Source organism: Podarcis melisellensis, assembly GCF_964234715.1.
Source record: "Podarcis melisellensis genome assembly, chromosome: 1".
In the NCBI taxonomy this organism is placed as follows: Eukaryota; Metazoa; Chordata; class Lepidosauria; order Squamata; family Lacertidae; genus Podarcis; species Podarcis melisellensis.
In genome coordinates this window covers 57,819,812-57,834,820 of record NC_138528.1, presented here as the reverse complement: position 1 = coordinate 57,834,820, position 15,009 = coordinate 57,819,812, and the positions used below count along the sequence as shown (strand labels likewise).

At 45.8% G+C, this 15,009-nt stretch overlaps 1 protein-coding gene across 1 annotated transcript in view; it reads left to right on the top strand.

Annotated features, from left to right (window-relative positions):
* Positions 1–13,057, top strand: part of CCND1 (cyclin D1) — a 29,534-nt gene extending 16,477 nt beyond the window's left edge. The window contains exon 5 of the mRNA XM_081892079.1: positions 9,571–13,057. Within this exon, the coding sequence (XP_081748205.1) occupies positions 9,571–9,726 (156 nt within the window). The 3' untranslated portion in view covers positions 9,727–13,057. The remainder of the gene's footprint in view (positions 1–9,570) is intronic.
* The last annotated feature ends 1,952 nt before the right edge of the window (positions 13,058–15,009 follow it).

Below are 15,009 nucleotides of genomic sequence, written 5' to 3'. Positions count from 1 at the left end.
TGTAGGGTGCCTATGGCATAATTGCTTTAGGATATAGGGTGTTTCTTTTTGCAATTTAAAATACTGTCTCTCTGTCAAGAGGAAATATTACACTAGAGTTTAAACCAGTAAAGGTCAAAGGTTATTTGTTTTCAGTGAGCTGTAACTGATGGTCTGATCTGCTTAGAGGTAGGATTAACCTCCCTCTCTCTCAGAAGAGGCTTGCAGAGAATTGTTTGCTTGGGTTTTTAATCTTATTTTACCCCCCAAATGCCATGTGGTAGAGAAGGTTCTTGTGGCAGCGGAATCAGTGAAAAGCTGGTAGGTCACACAAGAAGCTTCTGAATGAAGGCAGAATTGAAACAGGAAAATAAAGAAAACAGCAGGCAGGTCACCATCTCAGGAAAACAACATTCATTCTCAGTCATGCACATCCTAACACTTTTGACGGCAATTTATCATGGAAGACTGGGTTCACCGCAAGGGCTAGCACATGTCATAGGTTAAATCAGAAAAGGCAATCCCAAAAGGAAACTTCAAAGTTCTTAATACACAGAGTTAAACATATTGAAAAAAGCTTCTGCGATGTTTGTTAGAAAGACAGGAGTAAACAGTGAGCCAAAGGAATTTCGGCAGACTGCTGTGGGATTGTTTGTTTTGCCTATTTAAAGCACTTGGCACTGAAGAAGGTATCCCACCGACACACAGAGATGCATGTACTGGTGCTCAACCAGGTCTCATTCCAGTCTTAATTCCTAGTTGGCATGGCTGATCCTTTTGGGACCAATTCCAGAAAAGTAGCCATGTTAGTTTGTTGCTGAAACAACAAGGAAGAGACCTTTGGCACCCAAAGTTCATGCCGCAATCAATTTGTTACTCTTCTTAAGATGTCAAAACTCTCCTTTTTGCTGTTCTTATGCTGTTTAAATGTTTCCAAACCTCCTAAAATATCCTATCTCAATGCATTTTCCTTGCAGACAGTGTGGATGAGTACTAAGTGGTCGCCATGTAAAATACAATAAAGGGGCTCTGGGTAGTATTTTCAAAATAGAAAAGTATGCCATATTGTCAGAGTATATTAAGTTCGTTGAGCTGTGTTTACACTGCCGGCATTCAAGAAAATAGCTTGGTTCATCAGCTATGATGTACTCTTTAAAGCCCTTCCTATAGTTAGACATCAATAGATGCTGTCACGGCCACCCAGGTCTGGTCCCAGCTCACAAGAGACCTCACTCCGTTGCAGCTTATTTACAGGAAAAGTTTATTGAAGATTTCTGCTTCTCATACAGTTCAGCATTGTGGCCGTACGTCTGCCACGTTAGACCGCTGAAGTCCCCTCTGACTCCTCCCCTCTTCCGCACCAACTTAATAGCCTGGCTCTAGACCACCTCTTCCTCTCCTTTCTTTTCCGCAGGGTCTTCCTGCCCCCCTGGGTTCCCTCTCTCCGTGACTCGCCTGAGGCTGAATCCTCTGCCGCCTCTTCCCCCCTCTTTCTGGCTTTAGGGCCGGGCTCCTCCCCTGAGCTCTCTCCACTTCCGCGCGCCTCTACGTTTGAACTTGGCGCGCGTACGTTGCTGCTGACCTTTCTTTCGACCGCTACACCACCCCCTGCTCTGCTCTCCACCCTTTCCGGCTGAACACCCTGCTCCAACCCCCTCTCTCTGTTCTCTCCTAATCCTGCTCCCTCCGAGAGGCTGACGACTCCACCCCCTTTTCTCCGTTCCGGCTGAGACGTCTCTTGCTTCCTCTGTCTTCCACTGGGCTCCTCTCCGCTTCTCCCTTCTCCTCCCCTTTGCTTGATTAAGGTAACCCCCTTTTGAGAATCCTCTGACTCGCTGCTCAGACTCGTGGATTCCCTCAGAATTCCGTCATCTTCTTCCTCATCCTTCTGCCCCTCCTCCCACTCGCTCTCCGTCTCCTCTGTCATCTCCTCCTCTCTCCCAGAAACCCTGACATCCATCCCCCCCTCGAAGCCCCCCCTTCCCCCCTCCCGCTCGCCGGGGACCGGTTGTGGAAACTGCGGCTCTTCGGGGGTAGACTCAGGATACAGGTCGTCTACGTCAATGTTCTCTGCTGGCAGTTCTGTGTAAGTGTATTCGAAGTCGGGTTCTTCCCCCAAATGCTTCTCAGTCTCTGCTTCCATCGCTACTTCCTCCGGTGCTGCCCGCCAAGGACCTATCAGCCACCTCTTACGCCATTCCTCCTCTGGCTGCTCCTCCCACCAATAAGGGGTTTCCGTGTCCACCCCCGAGCACGATCCCCTGGGCGGGCTTGATTCTGGTGTTCTTTCCTCGGGGGAAGAGAAACCCCTGAACGTGCCATTTGACAATGTGGGTGTGAAAAGCCAGTCATCAAAGTACTCAGCTGGCATGGGTCTATGTGGGAAAAGTGCATGGAACTCTTCTTTCAAAAGGGGTTCGTCTAACTCGTAGCCTGGCACCCAACTATTAGCAGCGGCTGGTGTGCCCTCCCTGGCGAGAAAATATTCAACTCCCTCCTCCCCCCATCTCGAGTCCAGTATCTCTGTGACCTCGTTAAGAGGTTCTGGTCTTGGCGATTCCCCCCTCTCAGGCGCCCTCCTACGTGGCTCTGGGGGTGCTCCTGACTCTTGAAACCTGTGTGGGGTTTTGTAGGGAGTGAGCACCGACCTATGAAAGACCGGGTGCACCCTGGAACCTTCCGGAAGGGCTAGACGAAAAGCCACCGGATTGATCTTAGCCTCAACTTGATATGGCCCTAGCTGCCTGTGTCCTAACTTCTTCTTGGCCAATGACCTGGCCGGCATCGCGTGGGCTGCTAACCACACCCAGTCCCCAACCTGGATGTCCTCTCCCGCCCTCCTGTGCTTATCGGCCTGCACCTTATACGCCTGTTTTGCCAGCTCCAAATGTCTCCGCAGCTCCTCGTGCACCTCTTGCAACTCCGCTGCAAACTGGTCGGCATCTTGAGGCCCCCCCCCTCCTGGTGCCGCAAATCTCGGGAAGGTTCTGGGATGACGGCCATTGTTCGCGAAGAAAGGCGTCACCCCGGTGGAAGCGTGTTTCGTGTTGTTGTAGGCGAATTCAGCCATCGGCAGATAGTCCACCCACGCCGCAGGTCGCTGGTTGGCGTAGCACCGCAGGTACTGCTGCATGATCGCGTTGACCCTCTCCGCTTGACCGTTGGTTTGTGGATGCCTCGCCGATGTCAGGTTGATTTTGACGTGCAAGATGCCCAGAAGCTTTCGCCAGAAAGTGGAAACAAACTGGCGCCCCCTGTCGGACAAGACGGACTGCGGAAGTCCATGCACTCTGAAAACGTGATCGATGAAGAGCTTTGCGGTCTGTTCTGCCGTCGCCACCTTGGCACAAGGGATGAAGTGCGCCATCTTGGTGAACAAGTCCACCACCACTAACACCGCCGTCTTACCTCTGGAGCTGGGCAGGTCTGTAACAAAGTCCAACGCTACCCTCTCCCATGGTTGCTGCGGTGTCTCCAGCGGTTCTAGCAATCCCGCCTGCTTCTGGTGCACTGGTTTGGACCTCTGGCAGATATCACACCTGGCGACGTAGTCCGCCACCTCTCCTCTCATCTGGGGCCACCAAAAGTCTCTAGCCACCAACTCCATCGTCTTCTCTTTGCCGAAATGGCCTGCACTAGGGGCGTCATGCAACTGTTGCAGAACCTTGGCTCGAAGATCGTCGGTGGGCACGTAAAGGGCACCCTTACGAGTCAAAAGTCCATCTTGTAAGTGAAACTCATCGTTGTGTCGCGACCCTCCGCGTAGCTCCTCCATCTTAGACTGTGCAAACTGATCCCTTTGCAACGCGCGTCGCACCGCGTCCAGGTCGACTGCGATGGTAGCGCACGTCCACGCCTGCGGTGCGAAAATGTGCTTTGCTGCGATTGGAGCTGCTTCCTCCAAGTATTGCGGCTTTCGGGACAGCGCGTCTGCAATAACATTGGAGTTTCCTGGGATGTATTCTATTTTGAAGTCGAAGTCCGCAAAGAACTCCGCCCAGCGCATGTGTCGCTGGGTCTGCAACTTAGCCGTCCGCCAATACTCTAAGTTCTTGTGATCCGTGCGGACCTGCACCGTGTGCTTGGCTCCTATTAAGAAGTGTCGCCACGCTTTGAAAGCTGCATGAATGGCCAACAACTCCCTGTCCCATATGGTATAATTGCGCTCCGTCTTGCTGAGCTTCCGGGAGTAGAACGCACCCGGTCTCCAGTTGCCTTGTGAATCCTCTTGCAAAAGAACGGCCCCAACCGCTCTGTCTGACGCATCGGTCTCTACCCGCATGGGTCTGCCGGGATTCACGTGGAGCAGCTGCTCTTCGGAGGCGAAAAGACCCTTAAGCGTCCGGAAAGACCGCTCCGCTTGTTCGGTCCAGACGAACTTCTTCTTCTTGGAACTGAGGGTGTCAGTGATCGCCGCCGTCGCGTTCGCAAAACCTTTAATAAACTTGCGGTAAAAATTGGCAAAGCCGATGAACCTCTGGACCTCTTTCCGATTTCGAGGGCTTTTCCAGTCCAACAGCGCTTGAACCTTAGCCCTGTCCATGGCCAGTCCCTCGTCGGACAACTTGTAGCCAAGGAAATCAACCTCTCTGACATCAAACTGGCACTTTTCCAACTTGGCGTACAGCCTGTGTTCCTTCAGCCTCTGCAGGACCTCCCTCACGTCCTTATCGTGATCCTCCGGCGATTCCGAGAAAATCAGGATATCGTCGAGAAAGCAGACACACTTTTTGTAGAGGAGACCTGCTAGCACGTGGTGCATAAATGCTTGAAAAACGTGGCTGCCATTTTGGAGGCCGAAAGGCATGACTCTGTATTCGTATGTGCCCAGAGGGGTGAACATGGCGGTCTTCCACTCATCTCCTTTCCGGATGCGGATGAGATTGTAAGCTCCACGTAGGTCCAGCTTGGTGAAAATCTTGCCCCTCCTGACGGTCGCTAAAAGGTCGTCAATCTTGGGCATGGGGAAAGCTTTGGGCTTAGTCAAGCTGTTGATGAACCTGTAATCCACTATAAGCCTTTTTTGGGGCGTGTCCTTCTTCTTCACAAAGAAAACAGGGCTGCCTCCCGCTGCTTTAGATTCCTGGATGAAACCGCGCTTGAGGTTATGGTCTATGAACTCCCGAAGCTCTTGCATTTCGTCCTCCGACATGGAGTACAGCTTGGCAGCAGGCAATTGCGCCCCTGGCACTAAATCAATCGCGCAGTCGTAAGGTCTATGAGGCGGCAACTTGTCAGCTTCCTTCTCACAGAAAACCTCCAAGAATTCGTGGTACTTGTGAGGCACTGTTTGCACCATACCCAGATGCAATGGCTGCTCAGCTTCTCCTCCCTGATCGGTCTGAAAGCAATGCTGAGCACAATACGATGAACAAAAGTTGATCTGCCTCTGGTACCACGCAACCGCGGGACTGTGCCTCTCCAGCCAACTCATGCCTAACACGATGGGTGTGTCCGATAAGTGGGTGACATTGAAACTAATAAGCTCTCGATGGTTGCCAATCTGCATCATCATGGGAGGGGTTTGCTGCACCACTTGCCCCCCCAGCAACTTCCTGCCGTCCACCGTGACCACGTTCAGAGGCGTCGTTGCAGGCAGGAGCGCCATGTTGTGCTGCTTAACGAACTGCAGTCCCATGAAGTCGGCGTTGCTTCCCGAATCGATCGTTATTGGAACCTCGAGGAGTCTCCCATCAGGCAACTGGAGTGTTGCTGTGAGCAGAACTGCCGGTTTGGGAGGCAAAGGGTCCACGCTCTGCAGTGATGCTGGGGGCTTGTCTACAGATCCGCCTGGCTGAGCCCCAGTAGCTCTGCTTCCAGCCAGGCACTGTCGTTTCCCTGAAGCTGCTCCCCTGGTTGCACCTCTGCTGTTACAGTTGCCAGCGCTGCAGTGTGCTTCTGGAGCCTCTGGGGGCACTCTTTCGCCATATGGTGCGCACTGTCACAGATGTAACACTTCCTGGTTCCTCTAGGAGGCTTCGCTTTGGCTGCACCAGGGACAGGGCTCTGGGATGGCTTCTGAGCCCTAGCACCACCAATCTCCATTGGCTCCTCTCTGTCCTTCCCCATTGGCGAGGGGTGCGCACGGCTGAAGTCCCTGTGCACAAAAGGGAGAGTCCTTGCTTGCGCACGCGCTTGGGGCCCGTCCTCCTCATGCCACGGACGCCCCTCATGTCGAATTCCAAGAGCTAAAGCCCGTTGCACCACGTCTTCTAGGGTCTGGGGTCTGTCCCCCCTAGCGATCTCATCCTTGATGGGGGGGCTCAATCCCTCCCAAAAAAGATCTCTGACCGGTTTACTGTCCTTTGGCCAATCTAAGGCGGTGAGCAATGCAAAAAATTTAGAGTGGTATTGGCGCACAGTCGCTTTCCCCTGCCTCAGCCCGTGCATTTGACGGCGCGCAATGTCCACATCCACAGAGGATTGAAAACAAGAATCCATCGCTTTGATGAACGCAGTTGAATCGCGACGGGCCGGTCCATCTTCGCGCCACAAATTGCGTAGCCAAGCCCTGGCCTCCCCATGCAGGTGCGAAACAATGAACCCCACTCTCTCCTCCTCATCTTTAAAATCGTGACGGAGTAAGTGCAGTGCATATACAACGTCCGCTCTGAAATTGGGATAGTCTTGCAAGTTGCCATTAAAATGCGGAACTAGGGCACCCCCCCTCCGTCCAAGCGCAATGCCCTCCGCTCTGGATCCTGGGGCCCCCGCCTTGTCCGCGCGCTCCCACCTTGCCTGCAAATCCTGGCACGTCTTCTCCAAGTCGTCATTCTTCTTCTGCGAAGCAATGACTGCCGATGTGAGAGCGGTAACCTGATCCCGCAATGCAACCAGCTGCTCCTCAGCGCTCATGGCTGCTCCCGTTCGTGAGCTTCGCAAAAAAAAAAATTTTTGCTTTGGCAGAGGGGACTTACTGTCACGGCCACCCAGGTCTGGTCCCAGCTCACAAGAGACCTCACTCCGTTGCAGCTTATTTACAGGAAAAGTTTATTGAAGATTTCTGCTTCTCATACAGTTCAGCATTGTGGCCGTACGTCTGCCACGTTAGACCGCTGAAGTCCCCTCTGACTCCTCCCCTCTTCCGCACCAACTTAATAGCCTGGCTCTAGACCACCTCTTCCTCTCCTTTCTTTTCCGCAGGGTCTTCCTGCCCCCCTGGGTTCCCTCTCTCCGTGACTCGCCTGAGGCTGAATCCTCTGCCGCCTCTTCCCCCCTCTTTCTGGCTTTAGGGCCGGGCTCCTCCCCTGAGCTCTCTCCACTTCCGCGCGCCTCTACGTTTGAACTTGGCGCGCGTACGTTGCTGCTGACCTTTCTTTCGACCGCTACACCACCCCCTGCTCTGCTCTCCACCCTTTCCGGCTGAACACCCTGCTCCAACCCCCTCTCTCTGTTCTCTCCTAATCCTGCTCCCTCCGAGAGGCTGACGACTCCACCCCCTTTTCTCCGTTCCGGCTGAGACGTCTCTTGCTTCCTCTGTCTTCCACTGGGCTCCTCTCCGCTTCTCCCTTCTCCTCCCCTTTGCTTGATTAAGGTAACCCCCTTTTGAGAATCCTCTGACTCGCTGCTCAGACTCGTGGATTCCCTCAGAATTCCGTCATCTTCTTCCTCATCCTTCTGCCCCTCCTCCCACTCGCTCTCCGTCTCCTCTGTCATCTCCTCCTCTCTCCCAGAAACCCTGACAGATGCTTACCATTTTACTAGTGGCGAAAAAACCCCCACACAGCCCTATATGTTAATAGCTTTCTATACATTCTGACCTCTGTTGCATACATGAAATGGCTTAGTTCATGTTGTATATATGAAATCCATAGTCTTTAGCCATTTCAGACCAGAAACCCACCTATAATTCAAACATGGATTTCTTAATTTTTTACTATCTGTTTGCTTCTGCTACTTTAGATCAGGCCATACTCTGGTACTCTGTCCCGACCCATCAGTTGAAAACCAATGGTATATATTATAATAGCCATTGAATGGGAAACTAAAGATGGCTGTGGGCTTCATGCAGAATTATTTAATATGTTTAGTGTCACATTAAGTTTTCACTTCAGAATACAGTTGCCCGAAAAAGCCTATATCTGCAATGAGCATTTAAGGCTCACACAGCAAATATGGACAGTGATTCAAAGTTCAGGCTCTCAGATTTGTTTATTGACTGGGTTGTGCACTACAGGAGGGAAGGGGGGGGAGAGTGGTCCTTCAAACATTGCTGGACTGTAATTCCCATCATCTCTAGCCATGGGCAGTGCTGGTGAGGCTGATGGGAACTGGAGTTCCAACAGTTCCCTGTGGCCTGGTGGGCTACAAATTTCCACCTCCTACTCCACAGGAAGGCTTCTTTCCTCATTCAGTTGTAAGTGCAAAGGAGCTACTTCCTTTGAACTGACTGGAGAAGCCCAGGTCAGAGCGCCCTCGGAAAGAAAGACAAAGGCTCAAAACCTAGCTGGTGAATCTTCCAGTGATTACTTCATAGCTGTTGATGATACTTCTGTCCTGTAAGGAGACCTAGAGAAGTTGCTCTAGTGGACTGCTTGCTTACTGACTTTTCTGTTGAGAATAATAGCTGTGGACCATTTAGATTAATTAGTGGTGACCTTCTATTGAAATGAACATTTGCACCCTCTGCCTTGGGTGATACTTGCGTCTTCCGCCTTGGGTGACTTGGAAGTTATATGTGCAGAAGCAGAAATTGCATTCCGCAACGGGCAACCAGCCTTTTGCGAGGAATTGGAGACATCTGGGTGCCACGTTTGGCACCTAACATCTCTTAACTGGCTGGCACGGCTGCAATGCGGCACCAGTCAGCTGTTATGTGGGGCAGCACAGAGCTTAAAAATGCATGGCTTTTGGTGTTGCAGGGCCCTGCGAATCACCTGGCTTGGGCCACACCAAAAGCAGCACACATATCAGGCACGCCCAAAACAGTTGCTACCTGTATTCATTATTTCAATATTTTGTGTGAATTGAGTTGTTGGCTTTTTTGGGGACGCGGGTGGTGCTGTGGGTTAAACCACAGAGCCTAGGACTTGCCGATCAAAGGGTCGGCGGTTCGAATCCCCATGACGGGTTGAGCTCCCGTTGCTCGGTCCCTGCTCCTGCCAACCTAGCAGTTCGAAAGCATGAAGTGCAAGTAGATAAATAGGTACCGCTCCGGTGGGAAGGTAAAGGGCGTTTCCGTGTGCTGTTCTGGTTCGCCAGAAGCGGCTTAGTCGTGCTGGCCACATGACCTGGAAGATGAGCACCGCAACCCCAGAGTCTGCCATGAATGGACCTAATGGTCAGGGGTCCCTTTACCTGGGGAAGAAAAGCAGTATACAAGGAATAAAGGAAATAATAACAAAGTGTGAACATCAGGGGCCAGGGTCACCAGGCATTCTCCTGATTCTTCTTCCCACTTCCAATTTCATATCTACGTCACATGCATTGGGCTTTTGAGTTGGAGAACACAGTGGTGGCCACTTCTGTATTATTATGGCTTATTTATGACCTACTCTTTTCCATTTGTTTATTTGCTTTCTAGGGATAAGCTATTTGGCTGTGCACACTTCTCTCTGTTTTGCTAAAGAGTTTTCCCCTTCTCTTCCGCAGGATTGTTTACGAGCCTGCCAAGAACAGATTGAATCCCTCCTTGAATCTAGTCTACGCCAGGCGCAGCAACACAACATATCTTCAGAAACAAAGACTGTTGAAGATGAAGCTGATCTTTCCTGCACACCCACTGATGTTAGAGATGTGAATATTTAAGGAGGACTTCTGCAGTTGGGTTTGCTTGGCAGCACCAGCAAACAACGAAAGGGCATCTGAGAAGGAAGTGGAATCAGGATCTTCTCCCCCCTGCCCCTCCCTCCCCCCACCCAGGAAAACCTTTTCTCCAGGACTTTTTATACCAGAAGGGAAAATGTCATTCATTCTTTTCTTCGCTATTCCTTCCTACCCTTTGTGACTCTTAACAGACAACCCCCCCTTCACTCTCAACCGTCTTAAAAAGAAAAAAAAAATAGTATTTGCATGATCTCCAGGGGTTTGTGCTACAAAAATAGAAGATTTTATACAATAATAATCAATTAGTTTTTTATATATTAAAGTGTTTTTGTCTTTATGTTGTAAAAATAGGCATTAACACACACACACACACACACACACACACACACACAGTCTCTCCAGGGGAGGTATTAGATTTGATTCTTGCATATTAAAAAGCCAACCATTTTTAAAGTAGAAGAGGGTGTGTTTTTTTTAGATAGGTTATATGTGTTTTGGGTGTGTGTTTTTTTCCTTTAAAAAGCATAGCTTTAATGCAGTTCTAGGCTTTTCTGTATCTTGCTTGCTTATGCATTTAGTCACTTTATAATTCATCTGTAAATGTTTATTTTATCCCCTTAGGTTTTTATCCTCTTCACCTTATAAATGGTTTTAATGTAACCTTTACGTTAGTATATGTTAGCAATCAGCATTATTATATGTTAATCTTCTGTGCCTGTGGATTACCTGTGTGTAAGGCTTCTAGGGGTTCCAGCTTAGCATGGCCAGGAAAAGATCCGACATTCTGTTCCAACATTAAAGAGAAGTTCCAATAGCTATATAATATATTTTTGTAACCTTCCTATTTTTGTAGTGTACAAAAACGTGCTGGTTTTCACCCAAACGATACACAGCCTAATTATATCCAGGTTGAATCCACAGTTTTATCTTCTTTTTTATTATTATTATTGTTTTAAAACCATTCCATTTCAAAGCACTTTCAGTTCATTAGGTATAGGAAATACTTTCTTTTTTGTGTGTGTGGGAATTTTTTTTTTCTTCAAATGGAATGGTTTGGAAATTATATATATAAATATATAAATATATATATAAAGTGCTTGTGTGCAAACTCAGAATTGCAAAGCAAGTGCATTTAACTATGGTGTGAGGAAAGGTGGGGTTGTTGTTTTTTTCTGAAGGGTTGTGTTCCAGTCAGAGAAATTGCATTCACAAAATTGCCAGGATATCTTCCTAACCTTTTCAATAGAAGAGATGTTTAGAAATCTTTTGGTGCCAATTCATTTTTTTAAAAAAATATAAATTTAGGGGCCTGAAAGGTTTACCTATAGGACACATATTTTGAGAATTGTCTCTAGATGTTGTACAACTGAAGGCTATTAAACACTAAAATATATAATTTATAGTTAAGGCTAAAAAGAATATTTATTGCAGAGGATGTTCAGAAGGCCAGTATAATTTGTAAAATAAATCACCCCCTTGATTCTGAGAAAACAAAAAGATCTTTCTGCCCTTGATGTTGCAGTTTTAACTCATCTTACTAAGAAATGAGGACATGTCAAGATAGTACCACATTCGGCCCAGTTGTTTCCAAAATAACCACGAGAAAGCACCATAGTTAAAAGTGTAGAATTGGTGTACTTGAAAAGAAAAGAAAAGTTCTTAATCCAGTGTAATTCCCCTCCTTTTTTTTTAATTTAGCTACAAATAGAAAATTTGCACATCTTGGCTATGTATCTTTTTTATTATTATTGTAGAAAGTAGCTGAAGGGACGTGGACATAGCTGTTGAAGTTGATGCTTGAGGAGAATGTGATGGCAAAATGTATGTGAGAAACTGCCGCTAAGGTGTTGATTGTAAAAAACAAAAAAAAAGTTTTAAAAAGGAAAAAAAAAGGAGCGGACGCTCCCATTTTTTTTATTGAGCTGCTATGGATAAATTCCCAGCATGAATTGAAAAGAAAAATTAACATTGCTTTTCTGTATCTTTGTCATTGTGTTTTGCTGCTATTTTGTGGTCTTTTTTTTTTTTTTTTTTTTTGGTTATACAATGTCATATACTGCCATGTTATAGGTTTTAAATTTTCTCATAGAAAATTATATTATTGACATTTTTTGGTAGATTTTTTTTTTATGTGATCAATTTTTACTTAATGTGATTTACTGCTCTATTCCAAAAAAGGTTCCTGCTTCACAATACCTCATACTTCAGTTAACCGTGTTTAGATCAGGTTTTAATGTTCGTTCACAATGCCTCATAGTTCTACTGCAAGCTGAAATGCATTGGACATTATTCTGAATGGGTCTCGCGATTTGCAACTAGTTTGTGCTAATGTTAAAACAGCAGACATTTCAGAAGATTGAGTAATGTCAGGTTCTTTTGGTTATGTGTTTTTTTTTTGTTTTTTTATAAAGTGGATTCTTTTTTTCTGATCTGGGGTTTATTATCATAGTAGTTTTTAAGCTGTGTTATTAGCCACATTTGATATATGAAAGGTGCATTATAATATAACTCTTATATGCCCGATGCTTTCCATCACTGGGGAATCATCATGCGGTATGATAGGTTATCTTCTGGAATTTAAGTATTGTGTGTGTTTAATCTGTTATGATATATTAGGGTTTTTGTTGATGTTAATTATAGCATAATGCTAATTTAAAAAAAAATACAAACAGCAACCTGTAAATCTCATTAAGTAAGCCAGCTAACAGAGTTGTATGGTGAAGAATAATCTAGTTGCCTGTATGCTGCTAAACCAAAACAGAATTAGAACTTCATTTTTGAGGGCAAACGCAGTTAAGATCCTACCTAAGCTTATTCAAATGGAAAAGGACAGCAGGCTTGTAAGGCTTCTAGCATCCGCAGGACCCACGAGGACTGGATTCATTCTGTCCAAATTTCAGGAACATTTCTTACTGCTTACCTCATAGACATTTCTGTTTGTGGCATCTCTGTGTCTCTGAACCAAACAAGATTATTGAGTTAGTGGTTGTTGGTTATATTATGTGTTGCTCACTGAGAAGCGGCAGCGTGTACTGCAAAATTTTAAGTATTGTATGTACTAAAAGGCCAAATGCTGTTAAGCGGGTTCACGTGCCAACAGAGATGCTTTATTTGTCACATTGTTATAACGATCTATAGAAAGCAAAACAAATCAGATTTGTATCTTTAAAAAAATAATAATATTGTACTTATTGGCATCACTGGTCTGAAATGCACATGTTCACCAACAGACCTGTAACAGATAAGTTTCCAGCAAAAGAAAGAAGAATAAAGACCTCCCCTAAAAGTCTAGAAATAAATTTGTAAAACCCAATGCTTGTGTCCTGTGCTTTTATTCAGTGGGAACGGTTTGTGAACCACAAATCTGCTGCACTCAATTATCCTTTATATTTATAAGCGTTCATGATTCAGTATACTGAATCTATAAAGATTGAGATGTTGAGTAATGTTTTCACACATTGCCAGAATAAAGCAATGATCAGAATATATTCTTGGCACAATCCTTCCCACACTCACTAACACAATGGAAAGTTTCTATATAATGGATCACATTTTTTAAAGAAGCCTTTATTTCACAAATATGATGCATTTACAGACCCATGTAAAAAGGTTGTCTCAGTCCTTGACAGTGTTTTGCAAAGTTCCTAATGAAATATATGGGCCAGCATTTTCTTGCAGTTTGTTAAACATGATCAAAAAAAGCTTTCACTTTTCTCTTAAGCGTAACACTAGATTCTCTACCTGCTCTGAATAATTATATTAGTTTTAACATGTGGACCACATCCCATACCTTTACAATACAGTCTTCTGATGTCTAGGTCCTTGCGGTTCTCTTGTGTGCCTGATTCTGTGAGTTACAACGTGTCCTGATACTATGATCACCCTATGCTGGTGGGCAAGAGTCTCTCTGAATGGGCCCTCCTCCCCAAAGTTACCACTGCCCAGACATTTCGTTTGCAGAGTCCACACAATTGTCCATTGGAAGGTACTGATCTATCTTGACAGCAGCAAAAGCCAGGGGGCTCCAGGAGGTATGGCAGTGGGGACCCAGCCCTGGTGCCATCTTGGAAGATGCCAATCAATGCCAACCCCTGGCGCTGGTCCTGCGTTTACCCTCAAGACAACTTTGCAAGGTGAACATAATGGTTGATCAAGGTTTTGAACTTTGATTTCCCTTGTCCAAACCCAACAAAATTAGTTCCAAATTTAATCCTCCAAGGCCATGCAACATGCGTAGGCTTAATCCATTCAAAGGTAAGCACTTTTAAAAGTCTTCGTTATTTCAGTGTAAGAAAGTGGAGCGTGTACTACTTGCAGCTGAACTTAAAAATTAAAAACAATTTGGACTTTCCTTTTGTTCAGTATCTGAATGATAAGGCATTAGAAATTGCACATACAGAAACTAACACTAGCAGAAGCCAATGCAACAAGCCCTGCTAGCACAACTGGACTCCTGTAGTCTTATGTTGCTGAAACACACAGGCCAGCAAAAATATATCAACTTATATTCAAATATCAAACAGAACCAGAACAAATTGAAAAGTGCATGATTGAGCACAAATGATAGGAGAGCGTATTCACCTAGATCTTGGTAGAAATGTACGGGAAGCGGCTCACAAATTTTCTTTGAACATAGGCATAAGGAGGAAACTATTTTATAGTAATGACAAGATGGTATAGTACTCCAGCCAAGGTACATAAAATTATTAAGAGCCACACTCCCTTATGTTGAAAATGTCAAGAAGTGATGGGGGGTTGTTCACATGTGGAAGTGCAAGATGGTGAATAAATATCGGAAGATAATAAATCACAAATATGTTACCTATGAAATCCTGTTATGCCCAATTATAAAAAAAGAGTGTCAAACAGTAAGATCAGAATACAAAGAATTTCCTATATAGTAGCAGAAAATAGACAAAATAAGCTTTTGCCAAATTGCTAGAAATTTACGTACAATACAAAAAGACACCGTTTGGGACCACATAAGTCTTCTGGGCTTACAATATATTCATATATATCTGGGTAGCTGAATTAATGCAAATCAGATGTTAACATTTTGGGTTTATTATAAGAAAGGTTAATGAATGTTTGAAATGAAGTGTTAAGCCTTTTAATAGATCAAGAGATTAAGATGATTGGGTTAAGAAAGTTCTCTGTTGGACTTGAGTTTTTATAGATTGAATATAGTTTTTGTTATGTACTTGATTTTATTTTTCATTTGTATATGTCTGGTGATATGGATTCAACTGTAACTTTCAGAATATG